General features: G+C 44.4%; 11 protein-coding genes and 1 non-coding gene across 12 annotated transcripts; 6 read left to right on the top strand and 6 right to left on the bottom strand.

The window, feature by feature from the left end:
* Window positions 1-946: 946 nt before the first annotated feature.
* On the bottom strand, window positions 947-2,005 carry BYT42DRAFT_609081 (uncharacterized protein; the record flags this gene model as incomplete). The annotated part of the gene is made up of 1 exon (XM_051571219.1): window positions 947-2,005. One exon carries the CDS (start codon window positions 2,003-2,005, stop codon window positions 947-949), a length of 1,059 nt encoding a protein of 352 aa, XP_051427816.1.
* A 616-nt stretch (window positions 2,006-2,621) lies between these two features.
* On the bottom strand, window positions 2,622-4,074 carry BYT42DRAFT_550537 (OSCP/delta subunit of ATPase). Its single transcript, XM_051566145.1, has 5 exons — window positions 3,884-4,074; window positions 3,755-3,793; window positions 3,219-3,578; window positions 2,881-3,073; window positions 2,622-2,790 (listed from the first exon to the last, which is right to left on the bottom strand). The coding sequence occupies exons 1-5, from the start codon at window positions 3,923-3,925 to the stop codon at window positions 2,780-2,782; spliced, it is 645 nt and encodes a 214-aa protein (XP_051427815.1). The 5' UTR covers window positions 3,926-4,074; the 3' UTR covers window positions 2,622-2,779.
* Window positions 4,075-4,120: 46 nt separating this feature from the next.
* BYT42DRAFT_550535 (farnesyl pyrophosphate synthase) lies at window positions 4,121-5,822 on the bottom strand. Its single transcript, XM_051566144.1, has 9 exons — window positions 5,792-5,822; window positions 5,590-5,736; window positions 5,484-5,508; window positions 5,300-5,412; window positions 4,992-5,195; window positions 4,841-4,929; window positions 4,707-4,779; window positions 4,435-4,647; window positions 4,121-4,354 (listed from the first exon to the last, which is right to left on the bottom strand). The coding sequence occupies exons 2-9, from the start codon at window positions 5,722-5,724 to the stop codon at window positions 4,148-4,150; spliced, it is 1,059 nt and encodes a 352-aa protein (XP_051427814.1). The 5' UTR covers window positions 5,725-5,736; window positions 5,792-5,822; the 3' UTR covers window positions 4,121-4,147.
* A 4,993-nt stretch (window positions 5,823-10,815) lies between these two features.
* On the top strand, window positions 10,816-11,984 carry BYT42DRAFT_609078 (SRR1-domain-containing protein; the record flags this gene model as incomplete). Its single annotated transcript, XM_051571218.1, has 6 exons — window positions 10,816-10,997; window positions 11,062-11,102; window positions 11,164-11,294; window positions 11,378-11,473; window positions 11,545-11,696; window positions 11,759-11,984. 6 exons carry the CDS (start codon window positions 10,816-10,818, stop codon window positions 11,982-11,984), a joined length of 828 nt encoding a protein of 275 aa, XP_051427813.1.
* Window positions 11,985-12,581: 597 nt separating this feature from the next.
* BYT42DRAFT_550517 (uncharacterized protein) lies at window positions 12,582-14,137 on the top strand. Its single transcript, XM_051566143.1, has 2 exons — window positions 12,582-13,310; window positions 13,378-14,137. The coding sequence occupies exons 1-2, from the start codon at window positions 12,706-12,708 to the stop codon at window positions 13,991-13,993; spliced, it is 1,221 nt and encodes a 406-aa protein (XP_051427812.1). The 5' UTR covers window positions 12,582-12,705; the 3' UTR covers window positions 13,994-14,137.
* A 2-nt stretch (window positions 14,138-14,139) lies between these two features.
* Window positions 14,140-15,897, bottom strand: BYT42DRAFT_550514 (uncharacterized protein). Its single transcript, XM_051566142.1, has 6 exons — window positions 15,516-15,897; window positions 15,363-15,452; window positions 15,231-15,309; window positions 15,002-15,149; window positions 14,408-14,940; window positions 14,140-14,319 (listed from the first exon to the last, which is right to left on the bottom strand). The coding sequence occupies exons 1-6, from the start codon at window positions 15,631-15,633 to the stop codon at window positions 14,295-14,297; spliced, it is 993 nt and encodes a 330-aa protein (XP_051427811.1). The 5' UTR covers window positions 15,634-15,897; the 3' UTR covers window positions 14,140-14,294.
* Window positions 15,898-16,047: 150 nt separating this feature from the next.
* BYT42DRAFT_t19 lies at window positions 16,048-16,118 on the top strand. Its single transcript has one exon. It is a non-coding gene; the product is annotated as a tRNA-Gly (tRNA).
* A 407-nt stretch (window positions 16,119-16,525) lies between these two features.
* Window positions 16,526-19,956, bottom strand: BYT42DRAFT_680 (uncharacterized protein). Its single transcript, XM_051572791.1, has 4 exons — window positions 19,415-19,956; window positions 19,277-19,345; window positions 18,329-19,206; window positions 16,526-18,261 (listed from the first exon to the last, which is right to left on the bottom strand). The coding sequence occupies exons 1-4, from the start codon at window positions 19,908-19,910 to the stop codon at window positions 16,714-16,716; spliced, it is 2,991 nt and encodes a 996-aa protein (XP_051427810.1). The 5' UTR covers window positions 19,911-19,956; the 3' UTR covers window positions 16,526-16,713.
* A 714-nt stretch (window positions 19,957-20,670) lies between these two features.
* BYT42DRAFT_622 (acyl CoA binding protein-domain-containing protein) lies at window positions 20,671-21,396 on the top strand. Its single transcript, XM_051572373.1, has 3 exons — window positions 20,671-20,870; window positions 20,951-21,036; window positions 21,090-21,396. Exons 1-3 carry the CDS (start codon window positions 20,685-20,687, stop codon window positions 21,223-21,225), a joined length of 408 nt encoding a protein of 135 aa, XP_051427809.1. The 5' UTR covers window positions 20,671-20,684; the 3' UTR covers window positions 21,226-21,396.
* On the top strand, window positions 21,397-23,255 carry BYT42DRAFT_623 (uncharacterized protein). Its single transcript, XM_051572387.1, has 5 exons — window position 21,397; window positions 21,473-22,652; window positions 22,723-22,815; window positions 22,904-23,033; window positions 23,160-23,255. Exons 2-4 carry the CDS (start codon window positions 21,642-21,644, stop codon window positions 22,997-22,999), a joined length of 1,200 nt encoding a protein of 399 aa, XP_051427808.1. The 5' UTR covers window position 21,397; window positions 21,473-21,641; the 3' UTR covers window positions 23,000-23,033; window positions 23,160-23,255.
* Window positions 22,992-24,417, top strand: BYT42DRAFT_610 (uncharacterized protein). The gene is made up of 3 exons (XM_051571343.1): window positions 22,992-23,033; window positions 23,160-23,270; window positions 23,525-24,417. The coding sequence occupies exons 2-3, from the start codon at window positions 23,224-23,226 to the stop codon at window positions 24,318-24,320; spliced, it is 843 nt and encodes a 280-aa protein (XP_051427807.1). The 5' UTR covers window positions 22,992-23,033; window positions 23,160-23,223; the 3' UTR covers window positions 24,321-24,417.
* Window positions 24,418-24,902: 485 nt separating this feature from the next.
* On the bottom strand, window positions 24,903-26,695 carry BYT42DRAFT_506692 (guanine nucleotide-binding protein subunit beta). Its single transcript, XM_051565101.1, has 3 exons — window positions 26,502-26,695; window positions 25,890-26,367; window positions 24,903-25,807 (listed from the first exon to the last, which is right to left on the bottom strand). Exons 1-3 carry the CDS (start codon window positions 26,614-26,616, stop codon window positions 25,351-25,353), a joined length of 1,050 nt encoding a protein of 349 aa, XP_051427806.1. The 5' UTR covers window positions 26,617-26,695; the 3' UTR covers window positions 24,903-25,350.
* Between the last annotated feature and the right edge of the window lie 545 nt (window positions 26,696-27,240).

The raw sequence follows: 27,240 nt of genomic DNA, 5'->3' as shown, positions 1-27,240 counted from the left end.
AAGACATCTTTGTTTTCATATTCTGCCCCTACTTTTTATTCTGATTTCTTTGATAAATTAAAAGCTTCGTCCAAATTTATAGAAGTAATTGCTGGCACGCTCAACATTAAGCGCTATTATCAAATTTTGCAGTTACCCACGAAAGTTATAAAATTGTGAACATTTGAACGGTTCCAATACGTAGGAATTTTATGTAACCATGCAGATAGAAATGTCAATGCACATGCTGACTGGAGGAAGAAAATTGGGTTTGTATGCGACTGAATTCAAAGTGGATCACTGGCTATTCTATATTTGATGGAATGGGACGTGGATAACCATCGTTTATATTTTAGACTTATGCTATATATGCATTTGTCTGCATCGTGTACAACTTGTCAATCCAGACGAGAAAATGGCGGGGATTTCATCAGTCCACCATCGCGGGACCTTTGTATGTCAATTACCTGAAAAAAAGCTGTGTCGAGATTATCTCGGGCTTTATCCGAATTTATCAATGTATTTCATGAGCTTCTGTTAAATATAGGCAAAAACGCAAGAGTGCATTGAAAGTTGTCGATGCACAATGTCTTTCTTGCTTCGATTACCATAGTCCAGGCTTGCGCAGTGGCTTCAACTATTGAAAATTAAGCGGGGGCGGTCTTCTAGACTCATACACATGTTTGTTTTTTCAAATGTCGGTTAGACATTACGTTAGGATGCGGGTGCATGAAAGAGACGGGACCGGATACAAGACCATTGTATTGAACAAATAAATATATTTGGATGCGCAATAAAATACAATATTCATTTACAGAATTTGACAATGTACATACATGTGTATATGTGTATGGATAAGAATACAGTCGGAGTAAAGGGACGGGGATCGGATAAAAAACTGGTCAGCAATAGATGCTACGCAGTGGAAGAGAAGAGTGGGGGAGAAAAAGCGAGAGAGAGAAAGGTGCTAGTACTGTTCATCGGGATGAGGTTGCCATCCACGCCTTTGCTGACGAATTTGAGCTAAAGTGGGTCGATGACCCCGACAGTTCATCCATAATCGGTCGCACCATCCACCCGGCATACAGCAGGGAAACCAAGTCCAGCAGCAGTCATAACCGCGCCAACATCGCCAAGCTCCTGTATGAATTTCGATGCTTTTGGCCGATCGGCGTGTGGATTGCTCGCGTACTAAACCTCCTTGGTCTGTATTTGGATCAACAAATACCGATGACATGATGGACACATCATCTTCATGAAGATAGGATTCTTGCATCATGACTTGCAGCGCTTGCGGTCCGCCCCCCACCGATTTTAACATGGAGAGGACTTGATCATGGATGAGCAAAGCAGAGTAAGCAATCATGCCAAATAATAAATCATTGTCAAGTTTCTCGGCGTATACAAGCAGTTGAGAGCCTTCATGTGTAAACTCGGCTATTCGTTCACCATAGACCGTTTCACCGTAACGCTGCAAACTATATTCGATTGTCATGCCATTTTGTGACGGCATGATGCGCCAATGATAGGTCGAGTCCGCATAATTGAAGGTGTAACCCGAAAGAACAAGAGTCATGCCCGTCAAGGTTTCAAACGTTACCGCATCCCAAGCTCGACCGGTCAATGTCCACAATTTTTCGTTGCGGGAGTTGTATATGGTTGTGTAATCCTGAAAGGAAGTTGGAACAGTCGCACGGTTGGGCTCCTCAGCGTCCGCTTGTACGATGGAGTCAAGTGTAACTTCGGGTAAATAGTATACAGATTGACCATCTATTTTGTAAATGGTATACGATGTCCCTGGCTTGAGAGACGGGTGATTATACTGGGCATGACGTTCGATGGCAATGGAGATTGGAATAGAGGGAGGGACGTTATCGTTGGTTTGCATGCGTGGTATGGGAGGATAGTATAAATGACGCTGTTTCGGCAGAACTACAGATGGAGGCGTCGGCATGGACGGCAACGGAGACGGTGACGGTGGCTGTTTTGCATTGTCTTCGGGAACGGAAGGCGATGGCGAAGACATCAACTAGAGTTGGAAAGAGAAAAAAAAAAAAAAAAAAAAGGAAAAAAGGGAATGGAAAATGAGATACAAAAAAAAACACCAGATTTCTCCTGTCTCCAAATAACCGTAGTCTAGAAACAATATTGCCTAATCCTGAGTGCCGGGTCTGTGTAACTTGGCGTCCGTTGACAAAAGGAGACATGTCCAACTTGGTAGGGTTTCGATAAAGGACTATCACGGAGAATGAATCAGGAATGACTTTTTTTTTCCCTGAAAGAGACGTTACTCGCCAGTAGCTGGGGGACCATGGACTGATCCCCCAACTTCGATGCCCGCCTACCTACCGAGACCCGAGGCAAGTGTGTATGGTCCTGGTAACAGGGAAATAACTGAGTCTCCTTGGGCCTGATGGGTAGCAGCAGTTTGACTGCCTACTTTATTCGTTAACAGTTTGGACTTGCCATGGGTCGTGCGATGGTGAATTTGGTTGATAACGTTTAGCATGTGCGAATGACGCAGTTTAGTACATGATAAAATTGAGTCATTGTACCAATAGATAGAGTATCCCATGTTTCTTCATTTAAAAAAGTCGACTTTTTATCGACGTTCATTGTCGATGAATAGTTTAAAATTGAATGAACTTGAGCATGGTTTGCATCGACTTTTATAGTATCATAAATTGCTGATTTGGAAACAAAAGAAAGGTGAGGCAAAACGTATCTATCGTGCTATGTCACATTGGTTTAGCTTTATTTTTTTATACGAGACGTGTGAAAAGATCAAAAGTGATATTATTTAGACGGAATCTACACGAAGCAAAAAGAAAAAAACGTTAGTCGATGCAAGCTACCAAATGTCTCATCCATTGTGTCCGTCACTTGTGATTTTAAACATACCAGTAACAAGCTTGTTGAGCTTGGAAAGCTTGGCAGAGACAGTCAAATCGATGCTCTTGTCACCAATTTCGACAAGAAGACCACCCAAGATATCGGGTCTGACCTTGTTGGAGACGAGAAGCTTCTTGCCTTCAGCAAGAGGGCTCTTCTGGAGGGATTCGCAAACCTTGTTCAAGGTAGCCTTGTCCAATTCCTAAACCACCCAAACAAAATCAGTATCCACTTGCTCTCGACGCCCTCGTTTTTTTCCATCCTTTTCTATTCGTTTTTTTTTATCCCCCTTCCCCTCCTCGGCGTATTTGCACATTTTTTCCCATTGTTGGCGATTTTTTTTTTACCTTGGCAGAGGTGATGATCAAGGGCAATTCGTTGCGGTGAGCGCTCATCAATTCAGCAAAGGCTTCGGTGACCTTGTGGGTCTGGGCCAAACGACCGTTCTCAGCCAAGGTTTCGAAAAGGTTCTTGGTCAACTCGTTGACATTGCCGACCTTCTTCAACAACTGATGAACACCTTCCATCTTGACGGGACGGGTGACAGTAGGGTTCTCCAAGAAGTCTTGAGTAGCCTTGTCTTTGCTGACAGCAGCCTGGACTTGCTTAAGATCCTTCTCGACGGCTTCGAGGACGTTCTTGCGAGCAGCAGCAGTGTAAAGAGCGGTAGCATAGCGACCATCGATACCGAACAAGGTAATGGGAGCCTATAGTTTCACGGGAATTCGTTCGATAATCAAATAACAAAATGGCAAAGAAAATGGCAACGTCATTGGAAACAGATTTTCAAAGAAAAAAAAATACGTAAAAAAAAAAAAATCAATATGAATCAGCGGTTAGCTTGTGAAGATATAATCTCTTTTTCGACCGTGTAAATAATTACCTTGATGGTGGCGGGAGCAGAGGCGTAGGCGCGAGTCAACTGTTTATTTATTTATTTTCGAATTGGAAACGATGAATTACTACACATTCTCCTCGCGTTGTCCATGAGCCGAGTGATTGCAAAAAGTACCTTGGGAGCGACAGCAGTCAAGCGAGTGAATCTAGAAGCCATGGCGTAAACAATGGTTGTGCTAAAGAAAGAAGGAAAAAAAAAACTTGTATAGACAAGGCACCGAGAAATTTTGGGACCCCCAGCCAGAGGCCCCCCGCGCTCTGTGTTTTGACCGACACAAGGGGTGATTCGGCCCACTCAAAGCTCAGAAGGTGACGTAGTCACAGTGAAAAATTATTTAAAACACCGCATATGGTTGGGAAAGCAGTCTTTTACTTTTCTTTATTTGGTGCGCTTGTAGATCTTATTCATGAATTCAGTAAACACTTCCTTCTTGGCACCTGCTGACTCGTCTAATTGATCAATAAGGGCAGAAATTTCTTGATGCGACTTTTCTTCATAAGCCTTATAAGTAGGCTCAATTTCGAGATCAATATAAAGCTGCTTGATCTTGGCTTCTGCAGCGGCATCCTTCTTGCCATAGTTATCCTGTCAAAACCACCGCGTCAGCAACGCGTCCATTGACTTTCCAATTGGTCGATACTCTTAGAAAATTCTCTACTACTTACATCAAGCACCTTGCGTTGCTCAGGGTTGGCTTTAGCCAAAGCCTGGTTCACCAACCAGGAGCACTTGTTGTCCTGGATATCAGTGCCGATCTTGCCAATGAATGCTGGATCACCATAGCAATCCAAATAATCGTCTTGAATTTGGAAATATTCACCCAAGGGAATCAAGATATCGCGAGCCTGCTTGAAAGCCAATTCGCTCTTGATGCCAACCTACAGATACTTGTTAACCGTCATCTAGAGAAACAATTGAACCTACAAGAATCGCTTACCATGTGCATAGCCAAAGCGACAGGCAAATAGAATGAATAGTACGCAGTCTTGTAAATGACAATAAACTGATGCCTATAATAGCTTGTAAGCCCTCGACTGAATATGCCCTTTGCCTGCAAAGTATGCAACTTACTTTTGGATCGAGAACTTGCTCAAATCAACATGGTCTTCGGGAGCAGTGATGAGATCACACAACTGGCCGAGCTCGGTTTGGAAGGTCACCTTTCATTTTTCCATCAGAAACATGACTTTTTTTTCCACCTGACCCATGCGTCGTATCTTACCTCATGGAACAGTTCAACGAGATCAATGTAGTAATCGGTGCTCTTGAAGTACTTTTTCAAGAAAATATAGATACAAGATTCCAAGATGAAAGCGTCGTTGATCGCGACCATGCCGACGCCATTCTTCTTGTACCAGCAGGGCTGACCGCGACGGGTGATGGAAGCATCCATGATATCATCCGACACAAGGAAGAAGGCTTGCAACTGCAAAAGAAACAATGAAAGTTAAAGTTTCTTGCCAGAGGCGCAGTGAAGTCACTTTCCCTCCTCCCCATCCCCTTCTTCCTTTTTTTTTCCCGTATACATACAAATTCAACGAGCCAGCCAAGAACCGAAGCCTTGAAGATGTCGTCTTCAGTGACAGCATCGCCCTTGTAGATGCGAACGGTGTCCACCACGGAAAGACCACGGTTAAGTTTGCCTAAAAGGAAGTGCGATATGTTACTCATTTCGTGCTCATCTCATCCTGCCAGACCGAGATCATCATCTTACCTCCAGGAACATTGTAGAACAAGTTCTAAAGGTGACAAATGGTAAGGAACACGCAAGAAATAAGTAAAAAAGTTGTCAAGCACGTTTTTGAAAAATAAAAACTTACGTCTTTGGTCCATTGGTAGGCATCTTCGGGCATGTTATATTTGCGAAGCTCGGCAAGAACTTCCTCAGCGAGTTGAGGGAAAATGTCAAGGAAAGCCTTGCGGTTTTCTTCCTTTTGTAACTTGATGCAAACCATTCTACGTTTGTTCTAAACCACGTTTGAATAACTAGTGACGAATGGAGTGATTAGATGGGTGACTTACCACGGAAGCCGAAGCGAGATGAAAAGTGAGGGCGAGAAAATCACCCCGTCCCGTTGAAATACATTCTGTTTTAAGGTTCGGCGGGATGCGAAATTTTTGGCAACACCATCGGGCAACGCCGCCGACAGGATGAACGTGCATATCCCTCTGCCGCTCAGAGCTGTCAAATCATCTTCTTTTTCTTATTCATTTTCCGCATGGCTATGACACTTATATTCGTTATGGACCATTCTTAGTTGTAACGGAGTCTATGATGCAATAACCATACAATGCTGTCTATTGACCCAGACTTTTCAGAATTTTGTATCATCATAAAGTTTATATAGCCATACACATAAGCATTGTATCCTTCTTCTTCATAAATAACAAGCCGTACACCCGCTGTGCAATGGATGCCACCTGCTACTGGATGCCGCACTCTTACATTGAGCGACATTCGTCAGACAAAAAGCCTAACGCAATACGGCATAACCTGGGCGAGACTCTTGATGGAACTTTGGTATATTAATGTCAATACTCTGGCATACCATGAAACACTTTTAATGAACAAAGCAGCACTTATTGACCCCCTCCGTTCTGTCCCGCCCAAGGTTATGATAGATCTACAAAGATGTGTGGGAATGTTGGGTATTTAAAAAAAATGAGTTAGTAAGCTCTTTGGTTGATTCAAATTTCGTTGAGATATTTTACCTTTGATGTTTGATGCAGCAGATACCGAGGGCTTCCCGACCGAAATAAAGAAAGGATACAAATATAAAAAAAAAGTAAATACAATAGGTGCGTCTGTAAAAACCCCCTAAAAACCCTGTGGGAAAAAAAAGGAGGAAAAGACTGCAAGAAGACTATTCACTAAAATACAAAATACATACTACAACTACAAAATAAAATGGTCGGGAAGAAATATCGAAGGCGATACCACGGGCAGCAATCCATATGAGAGGAACCTGGGGAGGACGCGTCAGCGTTTCCCAATGAAAAAGAGAGTCACACCACCGACGATGCCTTTGACGACAAAAACCGGTTTGGCCACATTTGAGCGCGAACAAAGTAGAAAGATTTGGAGGGATGGATGACTTGCCAAGCGAAAAGAAAACCGGAGAGAAAACCAAAAGCTAAAGAAGGGGTAGAGAAAAAGGACAGGTAAATTTTTTCTTGTCGAAAAACGGATAGTCGTATCACACAAAAGGTACCTTTTTTCATAATAATCGAATCGACCGGATCAGATACACGCCATAGTCTGGATGATGGATGATGGATGCAATGATAGTGAGGGATTTCCAGGCAAACAGAAGAGATGCAAAACTAAAGAAGAAGAAAAAATTCGGACAAAAATATGTGATTTTCCATGGATGAAACAATAGTCACCTCACTGATGCATGAATGATGAGCTACACAGATCGAAGCATATCTGCTCCATGTATCATTCGATTACTGAAGAGAATGAAAGGGCATATACAGTATAACTGACAGATAACCCAAATTAAATGATGCTACAAAACACCAGATCGTCGTATCGTCAATCACCTTTCTTCAAAAAAGAGCTCCACTCACATTTTATGTGAACGGCGACGATGCTCTGTTTAACCACAACTGGCGCAAACGGCATTTGCTGCTGATTGTTTCGCCTATTATCGTGAAAGTGTTTCGTGGAGAGAAATTTGGGCAACCATGACTTGTAGAGCGCTGATAATCGTTGTCGTTGCAAGATGGGGACCGAGGCATGGTTGAAAGATGAACCTTGGTTGCGACGACGGTACAAAGGGTAACCCCTGTGATCTTCGACGGTAGCTTCGTTGAAGGAGCGCGGGTAACGCTTCTTACAGGAGCCGTTTTCCATGCACGGAGACCTCGGATGCATGGTTCACACGGACCGTGCATCATACATCTGCTGACGGTGTCGTAGAGATCAGGAAATCTCTGTCTGTCCGGAAGTTCAGCTGACACAATGCGATCATAATCGTCCAGTGTTCTCAGCTTGTCGTCCAGATGTAACACCAAAAGCAGATGGAGGTGCGGTAATCCTCGTTTTTGAAATTCCACAGTATGGACATGGGCAACTACCCTTCCCAAAACATGCTTCTTGGTCAAATCTTCCATGAGAGCTTTACGCTTCATGTTAAAAACTCGAGCGCAAAGGTCGGGCCGATCAACAGCTGTCTGGAGTGGAGCCAACTCGTCCTGAATTTCCACCCACTGAGGATTGCAAGTGAAAGTAATAAAGAGATCCGGCTGCCCGCATCGACGTACGATATTCATCGCATCATGGTAAAATTGGCGCATGTGTCTCGGGCTGCCAATAAAGGTGGATGGGAGAATGACCCTTTGCCCGACGTTTTGGAGGTCATTGTCGCCGAGTTCTACCGCATCTACGATACCTCGGTACAGTTCCGTGCGCAGGTTTGCCTGGTTTAGCCGCAAATACGTGAGTCGGTTCTGTTCCATTTTTGCATACATATCCACTATATATTGCTGGAACAATCGGCCGTACAGGTGCAAATCGTGGCTGTTATCGCGCATCATCAGACGGTAGCCATACCATTGCATGACGGTAATGCTTCGACCGCTTGGCGAGCGTGAGTGGATGTTCCACCCGAGATCACCATGCGGGAACATGAGGACATAGTGGAGCGCGTCGTAGTACTGGTGCATTTCACTGATGCGTTGAAGCCCATAGCTTCTCGATCGGAGCTCAATATCGCGGCTACTGTTTGGTGTGATCGTACTGTCTACCAGGATCACTCCAACTTCGCTAGCTGTGGGTGCATTGTAACGACGAACATCAGGCGTGTTTTCCGCACTTATGAGTAGCCTCACATCTACGGCTTCCTCAGATTCACGCAAGACCTGGGCCATCGACTGCAGCAACGGCACGAACGGGTTGACTTCGGTAAGCAGATCTTGTAGAATGAGAAGGGTGGCATTCTGCAGATAGGGTGCCACAGCATGCCGGTGTCTAAGTTGTGTGTTGGAATCATAAATGTACATTTGGGCAAACGCAGGGGTATGACACTCGGTTGGTGGTAGTAGACCACCGATCTGGTGGTAAATGCCACCTTGGATACGGTAGCAGTAGGCTCCGTTGGGATTGTTGGCCACGGATTCATCTATTTGGGCGCCTACCGAAGTAAAACTCAAATTCATATTATAGGCGCGGATCTGCTCACGGAAATCTCGCCCTTCTTCATTGTCGCTACGAAGGAGACGGGCGATGGTTGGAGGTGTAGGCTCCAAAGGTGGAAGCACAGCGGAACCTTGGCCACAGCAGAGTTGGAACTGCGGATTGGAGTTCGATTCAGAGGAGCTTTCTTTGGCCCACATGTGTGCCTGACAGAAATTGCAGACAACATTCATGCGTCCCAAGGTATGTCTCTCTCGAAGTTCCCACTCGTTATTTCGGCCACTGTTGAGCGTTCCTGATTGTTCACTTGACAGCGTATTAGCATGATGGTCGAAATCTGCTTGGGCAACGGGCGCAGGTAAAGTACGAATACGTTCCGTAGTGTCACTTTCTCCAGCCACCCTCATAGCCAATCTTGCTGGATTCAACGGGCAAGCGAAATGGTTGGAACGCTGGTGACCCAGTTGTTGGCAAGCTCTGCAACGGACTTCGCTTGGTCCTCGGGTTGTAGTAATTCTACTTTGTTGGGCACGTCGGGGGTTGTTGGGGCAGTTGCGGTTGGTGGAGCGAGCATGTCCTGGCAAACTGCAAGAAGCACAATAAACGTTTGAAGATGACATTGAAATAGTTTTACAGAGGAAGAATAAGAAAGAAGAAAGGAACAGGCCTGGATAATGCAAAGCAACACGATCTCTTGCATCCGTGTATGTATCACGGTCTATCTATTCACAAAAGGAAGCACAAATCATGAGCCATAATTCAACATCCGCTCAGATCTTATCGTAACAGTTTTATCCAATCAACGTTCATTGAGTTTGAAACTACCCAATCATCAGCGGTCTTTTGTCGACAAACAAATGTGACGGTGGAATATATCCAAAGATGGCAACTCAGAGGCAAACATTTTAATAAGGTTGAGATAAAGAGACACCTAGGCTGAAGACCCGCGATGAATTCCTTGTTGAACAGTTCTATCGTATTCTTTCAAGTTTTACAGTGAACTCGGCACGTCTTTATATATGACCAGATGATGCGCGAGTATTCAAGGCATGCGTTTAGTTATACGCATTTTCGTCCCTGCGAGACGATAGACGAACGATGGCAAAACCTCCTTAAAAAGCACCATTTTGCCACCCAAAACAATATGTTTTTAGCTCAGGGCTTTGCGCACCCATGATAAGTTTCAACGGACTGTCTACAGCTGCAAAGGCGGGTTTCGTCCAAATAATGAGCTTTGCTATTCGTATCAGCTCCACTTTGCTAGATTGCACAGGTACGGTACATGTCGATCAAAAGTTAACCACTTATGAAACGTATAACGTTGTGTGAGTGCTCGGGAACCACTCTACCGGCATCATTGCATGACTGGATTTCTTACTTTGCGTTGATGTGCCCCTTCCCATGATAAATACAGTATCTGGCCCAGAAAAACTCCTATTTTACGCAGTGACAAAGACCGATCGTCTTTCTCACTCAATTAATCATATTTATCAACAGCCACATAAACTTGTGCTTTGATAGGCGTATAAATGGTAACTTGAAGATCAGACTCTCTGCCAAGCTACGCGATTAAAAAGAGAAACATCAAGGAAAATTTAAAGAATATTTTCTTTTTTTTTTTATTGGCTTTGCAATGGCTTCGACTGGAAATGCTACTTTTTCTGTACGTGCTCCTCTTCTATCCATTGAACAGCTTTCAATATTGTGACTGGGCGTTGGATACGTGTGCGTTGGACACATTAAACAGGTTCTGTGGGATTCAGAAGGCGGCGCTGCGGTGCCGATTTCCGGTTCCTGTGGCTTGGATGAAACGAGACTCGGTCACAGAAATCAGGCATTTGGCTTCGTGTGACAGATGAAGAGGAGAAAGTAATATCCGGCGATTCCTACGGCTCCTCTCACAAGAATGTCAAAGGCCATCGAACTAGACGATGATGGATTCATCAAAGTAGAAAACAAATTCAATTATAAAAGCTTCGACGTAAAAAGTAAAAGCAAACAACGACGGAAGGGGAAGAAGAAATACTTTTTCAAAGATTGCAACGATTGGGACCTGAACGATCTGAAAACGACATTGGCGCAGCGAAAGTAATATTCTATTCACGAGATCCTATGAATGATATGCATGCTTAAGTCAGTCTTTGCTGAACAGGGAAGCTCTGTTGGAAAGTCGTTTCTATAGTGACTTGATGGGTAAGTCAGTGTGTCTAATTAATTGCTAGGAAGCAAAACATGGCTGATTATTGCTATGCAGAGATTTTAAACCAAAGCTTGCTTCCAAGGGAACCCCAAGATATTGTATGCTACGGTATTGGTTCCATGCAAAAATCCAAAAATGCACAATATCAATTTATTCTCGCTCTCGTTATACGAGATCTGCTCAAGGTACAATCATGTTTCGACCCAGATCTCCTGGATATCCAAGCCTGTTGACAGTGGTTATTGTATTTTTTTTGATCCGATCCCAGATTCCAGGTCGCATGTCGATCTATGATCCAGTCATGACGGAGCTGGACAAAGAAATATGCCAATTCCATGATATTGATGTTATCGCCATCAACGAGGTAATATATCGCTTGGATCAATAACGAAATGAGATTTTGCCGATTAACAATTTTCTTTTGATTTCTGCAAGGACGGTAAACGATCTGTGACCAAGCCAACGTTGTTTTATATGCCTCACTGCGGACGTGGACTCTATAGCAACACATTAAGCTCCAACTGGAACCCGACGCAATTGACTCATACGACAATTCTAGGAAATCGATTTGATATGTATGTGGGGTCGTAAGTATCATCAAATCTTTGCCAAATAGTCGGTTGTCTTGGGTTTTTGACAGAATTTGTAGACAACTGGATAAGGATCTGAAACGAGAATGTCCGTACCTTATTCCTGCGGTTAAAATCGTCGAAGCCGTTCCATTTCCGCCGAAATTTGATAATAACCAAATCTTCAACGACCTTTCGATTCAGTGGTTCCCGCAGGACAAAATGTCGGCCGTAGAAAAGACATTTTGGGACGTCATTTCCACCGAAGATCTCGCTCCAATGGATGCCGATACACTCCGTTCCTAGAGTTACACTATTTATTTGGTGCCACATCATCCGATTCTTCCTTTGCACAGTTTTTTCCTACCCTTTTATCATTCGCCATACCAAATCTTATCTCATTTATTTCATCCAATAGACCCATCAATACATTGTTTCATAAGCCTTTTGCCTGAAATTTATTCTATTGTCAGACGATTAAAAATTACATTTGAGAGATATACGCTATGTTATGTTGTTATGATTGTATATTGGCAAACTAGACTATTCCTTGGCAAAGGACAGACAAGAAGGCTAAATTTGGAAAAGCATACGTTATTCAATCTCGGAGCGTGTGCGGAAGGGAAAATTCTAGATCAAACAAACATCGATAACAGAATTTTGGTTGCGGATTTCGAATGCTTGCGAGACTAAATGACGAAGGAATGGAAGATGCGGGAAACAACAAGGTGTAAAACCTTGTCCTCTTTGAATGATTGGACATTCGGAAAAAAAAATATCGAAACCAAAATGATTGGCGATGATTTTTGTTCAAAATTATGCAAGAGACATTGTGTCCAACAGCAAGCACCTCATCATTGGGATACCATTCCCTTGTTGGCTGAGTTTCGTAAAAATTTAACTGCTGAATAATCCAATGGCACCCTGCGAGCTGACAAATACAACCAAAATCCACCAGACTATATAAGATGCATCATCCTTTTCGACACCTTTCTTCCGCATTGTTTTCAAATTTTGTCTCTTCATAATGCAGGCCTACAACGACAAACAACCCGCCGGTGTTCCTTTGGATCCTGAGGCCGCCAAGGATATCAAGCTTTTCCAACCCATCACTGTCAAATCAGTTACCTTCCATAACCGCATCGGTGTGCCGCCTATGTGCATGTACAGCAGTGAGGACGGTGCGCTGAACGATTTCCACATTATGCACTATGGTAAATTCGCCCTGTTGGGCGCCGGTCTCGTCATTATCGAAGCCACTGCTGTGGAACCCCAAGGCCGTATCACTCCCCGCGATTCCGGTTTATGGAAGGACGAACAAATTCCCGCGTTGAAGCGTGTCGTTGATATGATCAAGTCCCAAGGTGCTGTTGCGGGTCTTCAGATCGCTCACGCTGGACGCAAAGCTTCCACGGCGCCTCCTTACATGGGCGACTATGTCGAAACCGAAGAGAACGGTGGTTGGCCCGACGATGTCCGTGCTGCTTCGGACATTCCTTTCGCTTCTCACTACCCCAAGCCCAATGCACTGACGGAAGAAGGCATCAACGAAATCGTACAAAAGTTTGCCGATACCGCTCGTCGGGCAGATCAAGCAGGTGTGGAAGTTTTGGAAATTCACAGTGCTCATGGGTAAGTGTTTTTTGGTGGCACAATTTGAAGGTCAGGCGAATTTCTGACCTTTCTCCTGTTTCCGTAGTTATTTGTTGCATAATTTTCTTTCGGGCAACAGCAACAAACGCACCGACAAATTTGGCGGCAGCTTGGAAAACCGTATGCGCTTCCCGTTGATGGTGGCCAAGGCAGTCCGTCAAGTCTGGCCTGATCACAAGCCTCTGTGGGTGCGATTCTCCGGTTCCGATTTGAAGAACGAAGGTGTATTGACCAAAGATCCCGAAGGTTGGGATATCGATCAAGCCACTGAATACGCGAGACAATTAAAGGCTATCGGTGTCGACGTGATGGATTGTTCCAGCGGTGGTAACTTGAGCAATGCCGTGTATCCAAAGGGAGATCTGTATCAGGTCCCCCTTGCCGAAGCGATCAAGCGAGATGCAGCCGTCGACGTGGCTGCGGTAGGTAAAATCGTCGACGCTCACGATGCCGAAAGCGTTCTGCGCGACAATAAGGCCGATTTTTGTCTGGTGGGTCGCGAATACTTACGTGACAGTTCATGGGCATTGAGCGCATGCCAGGAATTGGGTGCCGCTGTCCGTTGGCCAAAGCAGTACTCTTGGGCCGTTTCCGGTACTCGTAAAGCCATCAAAAAGCAAAAAGAAGAAGAGATGAAGAAGGAGCAGGAGATGAAAAAGTAAAAAAAAAAAAACCATAATCCATTCATAATCATTTGTAATATATATATTCAATTTTCTCTTTCACTATTGTACTAGAGCTGTTACAGCTGTAAGAGAGAACGACAATTTTTTTTACGTAATAAATAGAAGCAACAAGCAGATAATGTGCACGTTTTTCAATTTTTTATTATTGATCTGATAAAATCGTATTGCGAGGCATCATCATTGGTACGATTTTCTTTTTCCAAAATCTTTCCAGTTCTAATGAAATAAGGATAAATGAATGAATACTCAAAAGAGCAGCGATTATCATTCTAGGAGACTACTTTAACAAATCAGCAAAAGCACTATGAAAAGAAAAAGAACCCGCGATTAGTGGCACAAAAATATTTGGCAAACATTTGAAAACGGCAAAACCGCGATAAAACAACTTACTCATAAGCAGGTTTTTTCGGTGGTGGGGAAGGAGAAGCAGCCATGGATGAAAAGAATTGACTTCCTTGTGGTTGGGCTGGTTGCTGGGTAACGGCAGGAGCACTGGTAAATGTCCCCCAAATATTATCGTAAGCGGGTGGCGCTTGAGGGATGACACCGCCAGGCGAACCGGTGGATAATCCGGATAATTGCTGCTGGTAATTCGTCATATTGGTTGCATAGCTACCCGTGTTGTTAGGGATCGAAGGTTTGGCACCATACAGTGACAGGATGGAGGATTTTATATCGTCGTGTTTCGACTTAGGTGATTCCTGAGCAACGACTGGCGAAGAAGGCGTTGTACTGAAGAAATCGGCGCCTTGAAGTTGTGCGGTGACTGGAGGGTTGGCGGGTTTAGGAGCCGTGGAAAAAGAGGCTGGTGACGATGATCCGAAAAAATCATCCAGACTCGCTGCTTCCTTTGGTTTCACGCTATGGTTTTGCTGTTCCCGTGAAGCAGATGGCTTCTTGGCTGCCACCGGCGCGGCAGTCTGCTATGAACCTCTGATGATTAAAAACATCGTCTAGAACAAGTATACCGCTTGCCCCACTTACAGTGATTTCAGTGTTGTCACCATCCAGCGTACTCGGATCCGGAATAGGTCCTTTCATTGCCCAACGTTTCTGCTCATATTTCGCTCGAATCCACATTTCCATATTGTGTTCCGATGGTCGCTTATCCTTGAGATTCGCTTCCCAATACCTTGCAAATGCACATCGTTTACTCTTTCGTTTCCAATAATCACGAATAAAAGCAGACAGAAACCGGTCGCTCTTTACTTACTTGTTGGCTCTTTCATTGCCCCACTTCACCATGTTTTCCACCTGATCAGGAATCCAAGTGTCCAAATCCACAGATTTCACTGCAATATTTTTTAAGTTTTTGGTTCCTTCATCACACTGCAGTCTTGACTACCTTTACTAATGTGCGTGCCCAGTGAACGATGAATACCCGAACATCGAATGCACATAAAGATGCCCAGATTCCATGATGCCCAGCGAGGATCTGCCATTTCCATTGGTCAATTAATATCCATCATCTTTCCGCACAGTAAGTGAGAATGCTCACCTTTGCGTTTACAATCGACACAGTATTTATTTCCGGGCCTTTGCAAAAGCGACTTGAGAACGGCTGCGTTTTTCTCGTTGAGAGCCTTATCCGCCGTACGCGAGTATCTGGTCGTCATCGCAAACAGAGAACGAAAGGAACCTGGAGAATTGACCTGCCGGATTCGTCTTGTCTTCGTCACCTCAATTGAAACCCAGGCACGACTTTTCCCGTTCCGATTCCACCAATAAATTATCGACAAAAGACTTTCGAAAACGGAGCAAGCGGAGCAAGTAAAGATTCGCGCTCACCCTGAATGCTTCGGGTATGAATGTGACAGTAACGCAATAGTAATATGGCCAGCACACCTTTCGTTTCGAGAAATGTTTAAGCAAGAAAAAACACCAAACATAAACTCTCGACCGCTCTGGGGAAATAAGAACCGAAACTAATGAATGCCGCCGCATACTTTTAGCAGCCGCCACGAGCCCGGTCCGGATTGTGACTGCTTAATACTTAGTATATACAATGTTTCAGTTAAAAAAATACCGAAGCGCGGATGGTTAAGTGGTATAATCTTCGCCTGCCACGCGAAGGGCCCGGGTTCGATTCCCGGTTCGCGCATCCTTTTTATTGTTTCTCGTCGCGATTTTTTTTTTTTTTTTTATAGTCTTTACTAAGATTTTTTATATTAGTGGGTGAGTGAATACACGTCCGCTGCGGACTATTGCTCGCCCTGGCATTTATGGGAGAAGGTTTCATTGAAAGATGAAAAACCCAAATGGGAAGAACAAGGGTAAAATAGTGGGCAGAAAGCGTAGGCTGAATGACGATATGATTCAATGATCAGTAAATGATTCCAGGATCTTTTTATGTGTGTGTGTGTGTGTGTGCGCAATCAGATTTAGTGATACATGCAAAAATATCACGAGTAGAGGATCATACCAGAAACGTTTTCTAACAAATAATGTCGATCACTTTAGGCAGGATAATCCTGCCAACACATTTTTTTTTTTTTTTTACTATTTATATACCGATAAAAAAGAATATGATTTATTGAACTGAAAATAAGCATAGTACTCGTATATTGCCAGTTGCAAAGTAGATCTTTGCAAAATAAAAATAAAAAAGATTATGTAAAACTTAAAAAGGGGAAAAAAAATGAGAATAGAAAAGTATAAAATATCAAACGGTTACTGGATTACATTCCGTTTCGTCCTTAGACGCGGACTTCATTAGGTTTGGTTTCCTCATTTTGGAGAGTGGATCGGCGCTGATCCGCACTGAACACAGGGTTCTTGGAAGCGTCAGGTCGGTGATGCATGGCAGCCATGGCCGGGTTTTCGTCCTTGGTGGTGTCCATGACATTGGCGTGCATGAGCTTCTCAGCCTCAGAGGTAGGAGCCAATTCGGGCTTCTTGTCCGTAGGAGAGTGAGGAGGAGTCAAATGGTCCTTGGCAGCATGGGGATCGGCGTGGTTACCTTCCATGAGCTGAGGATCCGAAGGAGGCAAAGCATTGTCCGTCTTCTTCACAAATTCTTCCTTGGGCATGGCGGCCGGGGTTTCCTTGTGGTTATCTTCCAAAAGAGTAGGATCCGAAGGAGGCAAAGCTTTGTCAGACTTCTTCACAAATTCCTCTTTGGGCATGGTGGCGGGGTTCTCGTTAATTTCCTTTTGAACTTCGGCCAACTGCTCCTTCTTCTTGACGGCACGACGGGTAGCCTTCATCTTGAGGTTGTTGTTGATCATGGTGACCAAAGTAGAGAACAAGCTGGGACGCTTCGAAACACGCTGAGGTTGGCTAGAACGTTGAGCCGCGGAAGCATCCTTGACATCTTCGCCCTTCAATTGACGGGCATGGATCTCGGCTTGACGAGCGTTCATATCGGCCTTGGCTTGCATGCCCCAGATGTTGGCCACAAGTTTTTGATCAATTGTATCAATCATATCCAAGATCTTGAGCTCGATGGCCTTGGCCATTTGCTTGCGAACAATACCGATCACCATAGGGTGAATGGTCTTGTACAAGAGATCGTGCTTGCTGTCCTTGACCTTGAATTTGAGGTTGCTAACATGAGCCTTGCAGACGACGACCTTCAACACATGCTTGGGATCATCGGTGGTGTGAAGCTTGAGAGTGACATCGATACCCTTGCCGCCAATTTCCATAGCAGCCACACCACGATCGGACATGCGGGGAAAACCGGTCTTCTTCTTGTAGTAAAAGACCACATCATCGAGTTCGGCTTGGATGTTCTTCATGGTAATGTTGACGATCTGGCGGTTGATAGGCTCAACGTCCGACTTGGGAGAGAAGCGGGAGAAGTTCTCCAACTTGACTTCACACATGTTGGGCAACAACGAGTCACCGGAAAGGATAACATTCTCAACAACAACGTCGAACTGCTTGTCAGCATATTCAATACGAGGAATAGGAATATACTTGATCTGCTCAATCATGGCAGGCAGCAAGGTCAGACGCATATCGTTGAGAAGCTGAGGCTTGAATGCGGGGTTACCCTCCTGGTCGAACCAGAGGTCTTGATGGATGGCCTTGAAAACGCTGTTGATGTCCTTGGAAATAGGATCTTCAGCCATAGCATTGGTGTAGGATCTGGCATGATCAATAAGCTGGTTGACATGACCACGGTAACGCTCCTTGACGACCTGGCGGCCCTTTTCCACCAACTTTTCGCCATCCTTGGTAGAAGCTTCTTCATCGACATAGCCAGTTTCCTTCAACAAACGGTGAATGTAATCGGTCCACTACAATGGAGATAGTATAGTTAGCATCATTCGCCGAAAAAGACATATTGAACAAATGATTTTTTACCTCTTGGATATAGTCTCTAAGCTTCTCATCTTCCTTAATGTCCTGCATCACTTGCTTGACGTTCTCGACCAAAGGATTCAAAGACTGGCCTTGAGCCCAATCTTCGAGAATGGTCTTGACTTCGATTTCGACCTTGGACCAGTGATCATCTTCACGAACATCGCTCACTTGAGTGTTGGCATGATCAGCGGCATTTTGAGCGACCTCAACAGCACGGTTACCCCAAGACTTGAAGAGACGAATGAGGGTGTTGATGGCATCTTCATACTCGGGATGGCTTTGAATGTCACGAAGAGTCTTCTTGAGACGGTTGATGATCTGTTCTTGCTTCTCCTCGGGGAACTTTTCTCTAGCGTATTGCTTGGCTGACTGCTTGTGCTCCTCGGCTCTCTGTCTAGCTTCAGCTTGCAACTCTTGGGTCTTCTGCTGAGTCTGTTCCTTGGTCTGTTGCACGTTTTCGTTGTTGGAGGGATCAAAGTTGGCAATCTGGCCTTGTTGTTGACCTTGGTGGGTCTGGAGACCGGCTTGGTTCATCGTGTTGGAGACGGCATCGTTTTCATTGTAGCCAGTAGCGTTGTTACCAGTGGAGTCAAAGGTGCTCTTGTTTTGCGTGGTCAAGGATTCGGGCTGATCCAATTCTTCACACTTTTGATCAATCTTGTCAGTCAACTGGTCCAAGAAACCGGTGCGGTTGTCGGTCTGAGTCACACGTTGGGAGCTTTCGTTGAGCTTATCGTTGGCTTGATCCAACGAGTCACCAAGGTTATCAACGGCATCGCCAAAGGCTTCCTGAGTGATTGCCATGAGGTCATTCAAGGTTTCACGGAATTCACCATTGATGAGGATCAGACGAATAATCTTTAAGAAAGCGACGGCACCTTGAAAGATACAAAGAGTCAGCACCCATGGAATACAAGCAAATTTGTAAACTTGCAAGTGAACACAAACCTCCTTTAGCTTCCTGCTTGAATTCTTCCTTGTTGGTATTGGGAGCGATGTTGGCATTCTTCACAGACTCTAAAATAAAAATAGCGTGAAATCAGATTTCCGAAATTTCATGCGTACCAAGTGGTTTGTGTTACATACCTTTGTTCAAGGGAGCATCCATGCAATGCAAATGGTACACCATGGACTGGAAGAGTTCATCCTTGTTCTTGGTGTCCAATGTCTGCTTCAAAACACGCAAAAGGTCTTGAAAATCCTTCAAGAGACGTTGGCCATCGGGCGACATCAAGTGCTGGCGATCATGAATGACTTTGTTCTGTAAGGCTTTGTCAAAGAGACGGTTCATATGTTGATTGGTAGGGAATTTTCCATTACGCATGCCGCGGACGACTTCGAGCATCTTTAATTTCTCATCGCGCGATTTCTCCTGAGGTGATCGGTCGTCATTAACAGGGCGGTCGGTAGACTTGGCAGGAGTAGTGGTAGAACTACTATTATGTGCCTTTTCATGTGTGCTGGGTAAAGTATGATCTTTGGAACCGTGATCAGCCGTGGCTTTATGGTTCAAGTCATTGGTTGTGTTGACGTGATCACCGGCGGTGGTCATGGAAGTAGGATTATTGAGAGTAGAGGTCATAGTAATAGTAGAGAAAATATACAGTAGAGAGTAAAAAGAAGCGAATGCCCAAACTTCAGAAAAGCATCCACTTCTTATACCCTCTGAGAGTAGATGTCGATCTGACATGAAAGTGCGTTCATCGTGTCATCATCGCGGACTATTAAAAAAGGTAACCTGTGTGACAATGACATTGCCAGTTAACCAAAAATGGAAATTTCGGTCAGAAGGCTAGTTGTCGGTTGTTCCATGTTGAAAAGAAAAGCAGAATAGAATGATGCGGTATTGACGCCATCCCAGCAACCACATACGCAGGCGGGTCTATTCCATGGGAAAATATTTACGAAGTGAGACGTTGCATTCGTTTCATCCCACAGCCAATCGGTGATTTCAATCATTCAGCCGGGAAAAAAATAAAGTAAGGACTCAGGTACAGTTCGCTTGGAAGACTTTTTTTTGTTGATGGACAGAAATAGTGAACTTTAATGTTGAGTCAAAAAAAAGGAAAACATGAGAAAAGTGGTTATCCCTTGCAGATCAATGCACTAACCACATTTTTTTTTTGTATCATAATGATCCTACGTTTTATTTACAATGCAGACAATCGACCGATTTGGATGGTTCGATGTCACCGAAACAGGGATTTCCGTTTTTTGATAGAAACGTTTCTATGGCAATGCAGCATGAGAATAGAGCTACTTCCCGATACGGCAAGTTCGTTTGGCTTTCCAGATTCCAATAGTGAGATGTCGTAATCCAAATAAAGAAATGTCGCCAATTCCTCAACCAAGTGGGATGGAGTCTTTGTCCCACATCCCATTTTCGTTGAACGACGCTCTTTTTTTCCGCTTCTACATGTCTGTGATTCCTCCTCATTATTCCGAAAGATACATCAATCTGCGTTATAATAAGGCACTCTACATTGTTCAGCATTTGCCAGCATCATCTACCTTTCAGCCAACGAAAGCTCAGAAATTAGAGGCATGTGAAACTGGGTTCTCTGCCATTGAGAACGGCAGTCCATGATAACCTTTCTCTTTTCATTTCTTTTTCTCCTCTAGTTATACGCATATTACAAGCAAGTCTCGCATGGTGACGTCGATACACAACGACCAGGAATTTTCGATGTAGTTGGAAGAGCGAAATGGTATTTTTGCGCAAATGAGACAACTCGCGACAAGTCACTCACCACGGGAACAGGGATGCGTGGAAAAAGCTGGAAGGCATGAAACCAGTGGAAGCCAAGCATCGGTATATCGACATCTTGTTACGAGCGGCAACAGAGGTTCAATTATTTTTTTCCTGTCTCTTTGCATTCATCAGGAACGCGCAGTAATACTCACACCTCTTCTTTATTTTTTTCTTATTTTAGGCATACAAAAAGCCTTGGAGCAGGACTCAGGCACAAGAAATTATCCAAATGTTTGCAAGCTTAAAGTTGACCGACGATAAAGACACGGATGTTGAAGATGATAGTGGCAACGAATTAGTAGACGAAAATGATGAAGGTAAATGATTTGCCTTATTACACTAATGCCATTTACGTAGGCTGATTTTTTTCCCCTGAAAAAAAAAGACTCTAGTATTGCTTCTGCTGAAGCGGAAGAACAAGCTTATCTTCAAGCGATTCGACAGCAGCAGCAACAGCAACAGCAACAAGACACCACCGTAGGACCTACCCCATCACCTTCCCGATCAACATCTTCTGCTCAATATTACGATGCGGTACGACAACAAAATCCATCAGTAACGATGCGACCTTCTGCCTCTCGTCTGTCAATGAATCGTACAAAGCAACTGAACCGAAGATCGTGGCACGGAAGACAAGTGCCTCCTTTAAGAGCTCCTTCCGTAGCCTCGACTCATTCCGCCACCATGTCCATGGCAACCGCGCGTACCAGTATGCCAAGACGACTTTCTGTATCGTCATCGAGAGCAACGCCAACCGTGGAGAGCGTATCTGGCATGCGCCCTCAATCTTCAGCATCTATGCGTTCTCAGGGTCAGGAACGAAGACCATTGCCGTTGCAAGCGATGCTTCGCGAACCTCTGCTGGATGAATCGCTCGATAACACCATCAACCCTTGGGTACATCATCCTTCTATTCAACGTTATCATCTTGACGATGGTCACACCAGCGATGACAGTATCGAGGACGAGCGTTTGGCCGATCGTCAAGCTATATTGGATAGTCGGTTCCTAGCCTCCCCTTCACCGCATCCTACTTCCCAGCAGCCGCCTCCTGTCAATTCCATTCCCCGCCATGATATCCCGACCATCTCTTCTCAAGATACCTCCATCAGATCTGGTCGTGCAACTCCATCTTCCCACAGCCTGGCTGCGATTGCGGAAATCAGTGGACCCATGTCAACCCCCAAACCATCGGACGAATCCATTGAATCCATTGGCAAAATCCCGGCCCTATCGTTATCCGAACCTCATTCGCAGATGGGCTCTGCGTTGCCACCATCGGAGGGTTCACAACCTAAACGCGTCAGTAAACCGCTTCCGCCAGATCAGTACACATCAGTTGTGGCTCTAGGACCCGCTACCAAACGTGCATTGGAATCGCTGCAGATGGAAATTTTTGCATTGAATGAGCGCATCGATGGTCTCCGGCAAGAGTTGATGGAAAGAGACCAGCGTCGTCGCAACAAACGAGCAAAGAAACGCCTGACCGGAAATCAATCTGGCAGCAGCAATGGCAACGATGACGACAGTCAATATGACTCGGCCTTTGAAGGATGGAAGTGGGTGATCAAGGTACGCTGATTTCATCCCAAGAAACAAAAAAGTGATGATCATTGCTAATGTGAAAAATAACCCTACTCAGGCGGCGGTAAGACATGCATTTGTCAACTTGGCCACTGCGATCTGTCTCTTCTTGTTACTCTACAGACAAGGCAATCCCATCGCCTATGTTTTGGTGGGTCAAGCTCGAAAATACTGGCAAAGCATCAAATTCTATGCATTGATGGGTAAATCTGTTGCCTAACATTATGTCAATAAAAAAGGATCACGAGATGTGGCCGCGACATATCTTATTATCACAGAAAAATCACTGCATGGTAACCCCAAGTTGGATGAGGATTCCGCGATCGAAACGATAGAGAAAGAAGATATAAACCATAGAGGCTATAGTAGGTAAATCTGGTTGGAGGATGAGGGAAAAAGAGAAGAGAGAGAGAGAAGGACCTGATATGAAACTTGGGTGCCTCCATCTGTACTCCCCCTTGGACATATTAAATTGAATTGCCGCAACATAACAAGAGGATGGCCGTACCTCAGGCACCTGGAAATAACGATACGAGCGGGCTTATGATCTGTCTTTTGTATGACCTTCCCCGATAAATTGGAAATGGTCGGTCGTTGGGTTGGAAGGCAGGTGTTTTTTTCTTTGTTTGTTTTCACATGATATTTGGTTTTCGATCAAAAGAGAGTACGGCATGTGTTGGAAGGCGGCTAAAGGAGGAGTGTTTGCTTGGGTCATGTGAAGATAAGGGAGACACGATTCCCCACATGATCATCTTGACCACTATGGTTTTCTTTCCTATTTCATACATTCTATCCCTTTTTCTTTCTTCGCCTGGGTCTTGATTAAACGATCATTTTTTTCATTCCGTATTTATTAAAAGACAAATTCCCTTAATGAGCTCCACCGTTCAGGCACTGACTCCTGTCAAGGTGGACATTGCGCATGCCAACACCCATGAGGTCTCATTATCCATCCACCATCCGAACCGTGACACCTTGTGTCCACCGACCCATCGACTAAAACATATGCGGAGCCATCCGGCCATGCGATCCATGCCTAGTATCCAAGTTTCATCCTTCAATGTCCATGCGTATCCTATAGCTACCACTCAATTGCCAGGGCCAACCCAAACCAATCCTGTTCATGCAGCCAAGACACAGCAGGTCGAACTCAGTCGAACTCAGCACAAACTCATGTTACAGCGCCAATCATTTCTGGCGGACGACAAAAACCATCTGAATCACCCGGCCAATATGAGACGACTGACCAAAGAATTGGACCGTGTCAACCGAGAATACCAATGTGTACGACATTTCGAAGATCCCATGGTAGAATCTTTAAAGCGTGTCAGTGCCACGCAACGTCAGCATGGCATGGCTCCGTCGCTTAGTAACCCATCTTCGGTCGCTTCTTCGTGGTCATCGACTTCTTCGACCTTGTCCTCTCACACTCCAGCCCCGCGTCTTGAACGACGATCCTCCGCTTCCACGGTACGAGAAATCCTAATGAGAGCAGACGATCACCAATATCGACGATCAGTACTCCAAAAGAAATCACAAACGGCGGCTGTACCTCAACCTGTGCCCCCTCTTCTCAGTCGCTTATTTCATCCACCGCCTTTGCCGCATCCAAAACGGAAGTCTCCCGGTGCACATGAAGTGCTATCTTTTGAATAGCAAAAATAAAGAAAAAAAGTTAAACAACTACTTGGGAACCTGCAACATAATCTTTCTTCAATCCAAATCAAAGCATGGCTTTCGACTCTGTAATTACTATACTTGAATGTCTTTCATTAATGACTTTTTATGGCATACTTTCAATTACAGAACGAATTATCGGCACATGCTGCTTCATGTGCTGCGAGGTGGATCAGTACCCAAACCAAATCCTTCTGTGTAGTTGACTCGAATACTTGACTCTTTGTTCTCCTTTTCGTTTTCCAATGTGCAGATTTACATGCGCATGGTTTACAATATGGCAGTTCAAATCTATTGAATCAACGACAAGCCGCCCATCAAAAATGCGATGTGGACTTGGACTCATCACACTACCAGCGGTTACTTACGAATTGTACCAGAACTTCTGTTTCAAATATGGCAGAAGATGAAACTAAATTTTAGCACGACAAAGCATGGCCATTTAAAAGACTCTGTGTACCAGTTATCATAGGCGTGGTTCCCTTGAAATCGTTGTGAACAATGAAATAAAGATGGTCGATTGTCCTCATGGTCAAAGGAAATAGGAAATAAAGACAAATGTGACTGAACATTTTAGGATTTATTGGATTACCATTGCTTAAAGAGTGTCAGCATGTATAAAAGCGGCTCACTGTAAATCAGGTCACCGATCGGAGCTCCTTATATTTCATTCCCCTTCCATGCAAGCTGATAGTGTGAGAAAAAAAAGGGACGATCAAAACAAAGTATTGAAAAAAAAAGATACGATTACGGCCAATTTAAAAATGAGGGATGATAAATAAGTTACATGAGTATAAGAGACAGTTGTTAAAAGGATGGGCTCTTGTAAAGCTTAATCAGGGGAAGTCAAGAAGGGCAGGGAATACGGCAAAGGCAAGAAAACGAAAAGGTTTGGCAATGATGGGACCCTTGACAGGAAATCGAAAAGCAAAAGTAGAAAAGGTGACAAGCAATAAAAGAAGCACAGACAACGAAAATGGAGAAAAACAGAGTTTTCGTTTGACAAGTATTAAGCCCAAACTCGTAAGCTTGTGTCCCAGCTGCCGGTACACAAGGCCATCCCGTCACTTGAGACCCCCAAACAGGACACGCGATTCTCATGGGCACTGAGAATACCAACTCGTTCACCTTTCAAGGTATCCCACACATTGCAGTTGTAATCGTCGTAACCGGCAAACATCAGTCTTCCCGAAATTGAGAAGCCTACGGAAGTAATACCACATAATATCGATTCGTGTGAGTAGACACTCATTTCACAGTCTGCACGCAAGTCAAACAATCTGCAGCTGGCGTCATCTGACGCCGTCGCAAATGCATCTCCATTAGGGAAAAATTCCACTGCATTGATGTCGGATTCGTGACCTATAAATGTCTGTACGCATCGTTTGGTTCGAATATCCCATACTTTGGCCGTGGCATCGCAAGCACCGGTCACAAATACATTTGGGTTGGGACCCAATGAAACACTTTTTTTTTTTTTTTTTTTAAAAAAAAAATCAATCAGGCCCATTGCATGCAAATGAAGTCGATTGTCTATCAACTACTTACCTCATCACATCGCCCGTATGATCGGCAAATTCTTCGATTTTTACTCCAGCATCAATATCCCACAACATGCAAGTCATGTCCCCTGAGGCCGTGATGATCTGACGATCATTTATAAATCGACAGCAGCTCAGATAACCCGTATGCGCCGAGAGTTCTCGGGCAGGACGAACAGGGCCATCGCGGGTGCGTAGATTGTAAATGGAACAGATGTTATCCAAACCACCACAGGCGACAAAATTACCCGACGGCGAATAGGCACAGGTCATCACCCAAGAGGATCGCAGAGGAATAGCATGAACTTTGTTGCCCGAATAAGCGTCCCAAACGATAAGTTTGCCATCTTGTGAAGCTGATACGATATGTCGTTTGTCGTGTGCCCATTGTGTTGAATAAATCTTGGCTAAATGTCCCTTGAGCGTTCGACGCGACTTTAACACGATACGCGGTAATGGCTCGACTTCTTTCGCCATTTCTTGTACTAAAGTGTAGTTGTAGTTAGCAATGGACAAGTTACAATACTGCCGAGCATTTGTTAAAAAAAGGAAGACGATTGAATGATTGATTGGATTGATTGAAAAATCAAAATAAAAAAAGGAAGGCTGGGAAGCTTACAGGTAGAATCGGCGAGAGCTTCTTTGCGTTGTTTGATTCGTTCTTTGAGGGCTTCTGCTTCTCTTCGAGCCGCGGCAATACGCTCGGGAATATCACTTTCTGTATTTGCATGCATGGTCGAGGAAGTTGAAAGAAGAAAAGAGAGAGAGAGGTGTGAAAAAGAAGGATTTTCAGGAGCGAAAATCGAACCAGTTCTCTACCAGATTAAGGGGCTCGCAAAAACTTTGGGCTCTTTCCGAATATGGTCATCTTCTGTGTCTGACAATGTGTTCCCCATCCTCCCAAGCCAGCCAATGTCATCCCTTCAAAAAGAAGATGAAAAAATGAGTACTAGGGAATAATATCTCGTTCGCTTCTTTCTATCAAACTCAGTCTCGCATAACCCACTCTCATCTTTCTTCGCTTTTGCATTGGCATGTTGTTATATCAATGACAATGATATAATTGCCATAGTCTTGACAAGTTTTGACAAGCTTCTGGATTGAAGCAATCTATTACCCAAGTTACTCAGCTTTTAATGTATAAAAAACACAGGACGTGCAAATGCGCTAATATTTATTTGGCAAAATCAAATGGTCCCAGCCATCTCTTGCTTGATGATGCATCTCACGCCTGTCGCAGTATCTGGTCTTGCAAGTCCCACAAAGACATCCACTGTACCCTTCAACATTGAGCTGGATTCGTCGACTCAACTTTCTGTTACTTATTAAGACGCCTTTCTTTTGCCTTATCGCCTTCC

This window comes from Radiomyces spectabilis (genome assembly GCF_025331425.1).
Source record: "Radiomyces spectabilis strain NRRL 2753 chromosome Unknown BYT42scaffold_1, whole genome shotgun sequence".
In the NCBI taxonomy this organism is placed as follows: domain Eukaryota; kingdom Fungi; phylum Mucoromycota; class Mucoromycetes; order Mucorales; family Radiomycetaceae; genus Radiomyces; species Radiomyces spectabilis.
Note: the sequence above shows the minus strand (reverse complement) of the source record. Positions and strands in the feature narration are given on the sequence as shown.

What these genes read in the sequence shown, in the direction of transcription:
- BYT42DRAFT_550535 (XM_051566144.1), bottom strand. Translation starts at nt 5,724, where the DNA reads ATGGTTTGCATCAAGTTACAAAAGGAAGAAAACCGCAAGGCTTTCCTT. An exon ending in TTGGCTGGCTCGTTGAATTT is followed by an intron (nt 5,196 to 5,299) that starts GTATGTATACGG and finishes TTTCTTTTGCAG; the next exon opens with TTGCAAGCCTTCTTCCTTGT. An exon ending in TCGTTGAACTGTTCCATGAG is followed by an intron (nt 4,930 to 4,991) that starts GTAAGATACGAC and finishes GAAAAATGAAAG; the next exon opens with GTGACCTTCCAAACCGAGCT.
- BYT42DRAFT_610 (XM_051571343.1), top strand. Translation starts at nt 23,224, where the DNA reads ATGACCTTCCCCGATAAATTGGAAATGGTCGGTCGTTGGGTTGGAAG. An exon ending in GTCGGTCGTTGGGTTGGAAG is followed by an intron (nt 23,271 to 23,524) that starts GCAGGTGTTTTT and finishes ATTTATTAAAAG; the next exon opens with ACAAATTCCCTTAATGAGCT.
- BYT42DRAFT_623 (XM_051572387.1), top strand. Translation starts at nt 21,642, where the DNA reads ATGCGACCTTCTGCCTCTCGTCTGTCAATGAATCGTACAAAGCAACTG. An exon ending in GATGGAAGTGGGTGATCAAG is followed by an intron (nt 22,653 to 22,722) that starts GTACGCTGATTT and finishes AACCCTACTCAG; the next exon opens with GCGGCGGTAAGACATGCATT. An exon ending in ATCCCATCGCCTATGTTTTG is followed by an intron (nt 22,816 to 22,903) that starts GTGGGTCAAGCT and finishes TCAATAAAAAAG; the next exon opens with GATCACGAGATGTGGCCGCG.
- BYT42DRAFT_550514 (XM_051566142.1), bottom strand. Translation starts at nt 15,633, where the DNA reads ATGACGACCAGATACTCGCGTACGGCGGATAAGGCTCTCAACGAGAAA. An exon ending in GGGCACGCACATTAGTAAAG is followed by an intron (nt 15,310 to 15,362) that starts GTAGTCAAGACT and finishes AAAATATTGCAG; the next exon opens with TGAAATCTGTGGATTTGGAC. An exon ending in CCGAAAAAACCTGCTTATGA is followed by an intron (nt 14,320 to 14,407) that starts GTAAGTTGTTTT and finishes TTCTTTTCATAG; the next exon opens with TGCTTTTGCTGATTTGTTAA.
- BYT42DRAFT_550517 (XM_051566143.1), top strand. Translation starts at nt 12,706, where the DNA reads ATGCAGGCCTACAACGACAAACAACCCGCCGGTGTTCCTTTGGATCCT. An exon ending in GAAATTCACAGTGCTCATGG is followed by an intron (nt 13,311 to 13,377) that starts GTAAGTGTTTTT and finishes CTGTTTCCGTAG; the next exon opens with TTATTTGTTGCATAATTTTC.
- BYT42DRAFT_506692 (XM_051565101.1), bottom strand. Translation starts at nt 26,616, where the DNA reads ATGCATGCAAATACAGAAAGTGATATTCCCGAGCGTATTGCCGCGGCT. An exon ending in AGCTCTCGCCGATTCTACCT is followed by an intron (nt 26,368 to 26,501) that starts GTAAGCTTCCCA and finishes ACTACACTTTAG; the next exon opens with TACAAGAAATGGCGAAAGAA. An exon ending in CATACGGGCGATGTGATGAG is followed by an intron (nt 25,808 to 25,889) that starts GTAAGTAGTTGA and finishes AAAAAAAAAAAG; the next exon opens with TGTTTCATTGGGTCCCAACC.
- BYT42DRAFT_680 (XM_051572791.1), bottom strand. Translation starts at nt 19,910, where the DNA reads ATGACCTCTACTCTCAATAATCCTACTTCCATGACCACCGCCGGTGAT. An exon ending in GGATGCTCCCTTGAACAAAG is followed by an intron (nt 19,346 to 19,414) that starts GTATGTAACACA and finishes TTTTTATTTTAG; the next exon opens with AGTCTGTGAAGAATGCCAAC. An exon ending in TTAGAGACTATATCCAAGAG is followed by an intron (nt 18,262 to 18,328) that starts GTAAAAAATCAT and finishes TCTCCATTGTAG; the next exon opens with TGGACCGATTACATTCACCG.
- BYT42DRAFT_550537 (XM_051566145.1), bottom strand. Translation starts at nt 3,925, where the DNA reads ATGGCTTCTAGATTCACTCGCTTGACTGCTGTCGCTCCCAAG. An exon ending in TGACTGCTGTCGCTCCCAAG is followed by an intron (nt 3,794 to 3,883) that starts GTACTTTTTGCA and finishes ATAAATAAACAG; the next exon opens with TTGACTCGCGCCTACGCCTC. An exon ending in TGATCATCACCTCTGCCAAG is followed by an intron (nt 3,074 to 3,218) that starts GTAAAAAAAAAA and finishes TGGGTGGTTTAG; the next exon opens with GAATTGGACAAGGCTACCTT.
- BYT42DRAFT_622 (XM_051572373.1), top strand. Translation starts at nt 20,685, where the DNA reads ATGGAGTCTTTGTCCCACATCCCATTTTCGTTGAACGACGCTCTTTTT. An exon ending in CGAAAGCTCAGAAATTAGAG is followed by an intron (nt 20,871 to 20,950) that starts GCATGTGAAACT and finishes TTTCTCCTCTAG; the next exon opens with TTATACGCATATTACAAGCA. An exon ending in GTAGTTGGAAGAGCGAAATG is followed by an intron (nt 21,037 to 21,089) that starts GTATTTTTGCGC and finishes CCACGGGAACAG; the next exon opens with GGATGCGTGGAAAAAGCTGG.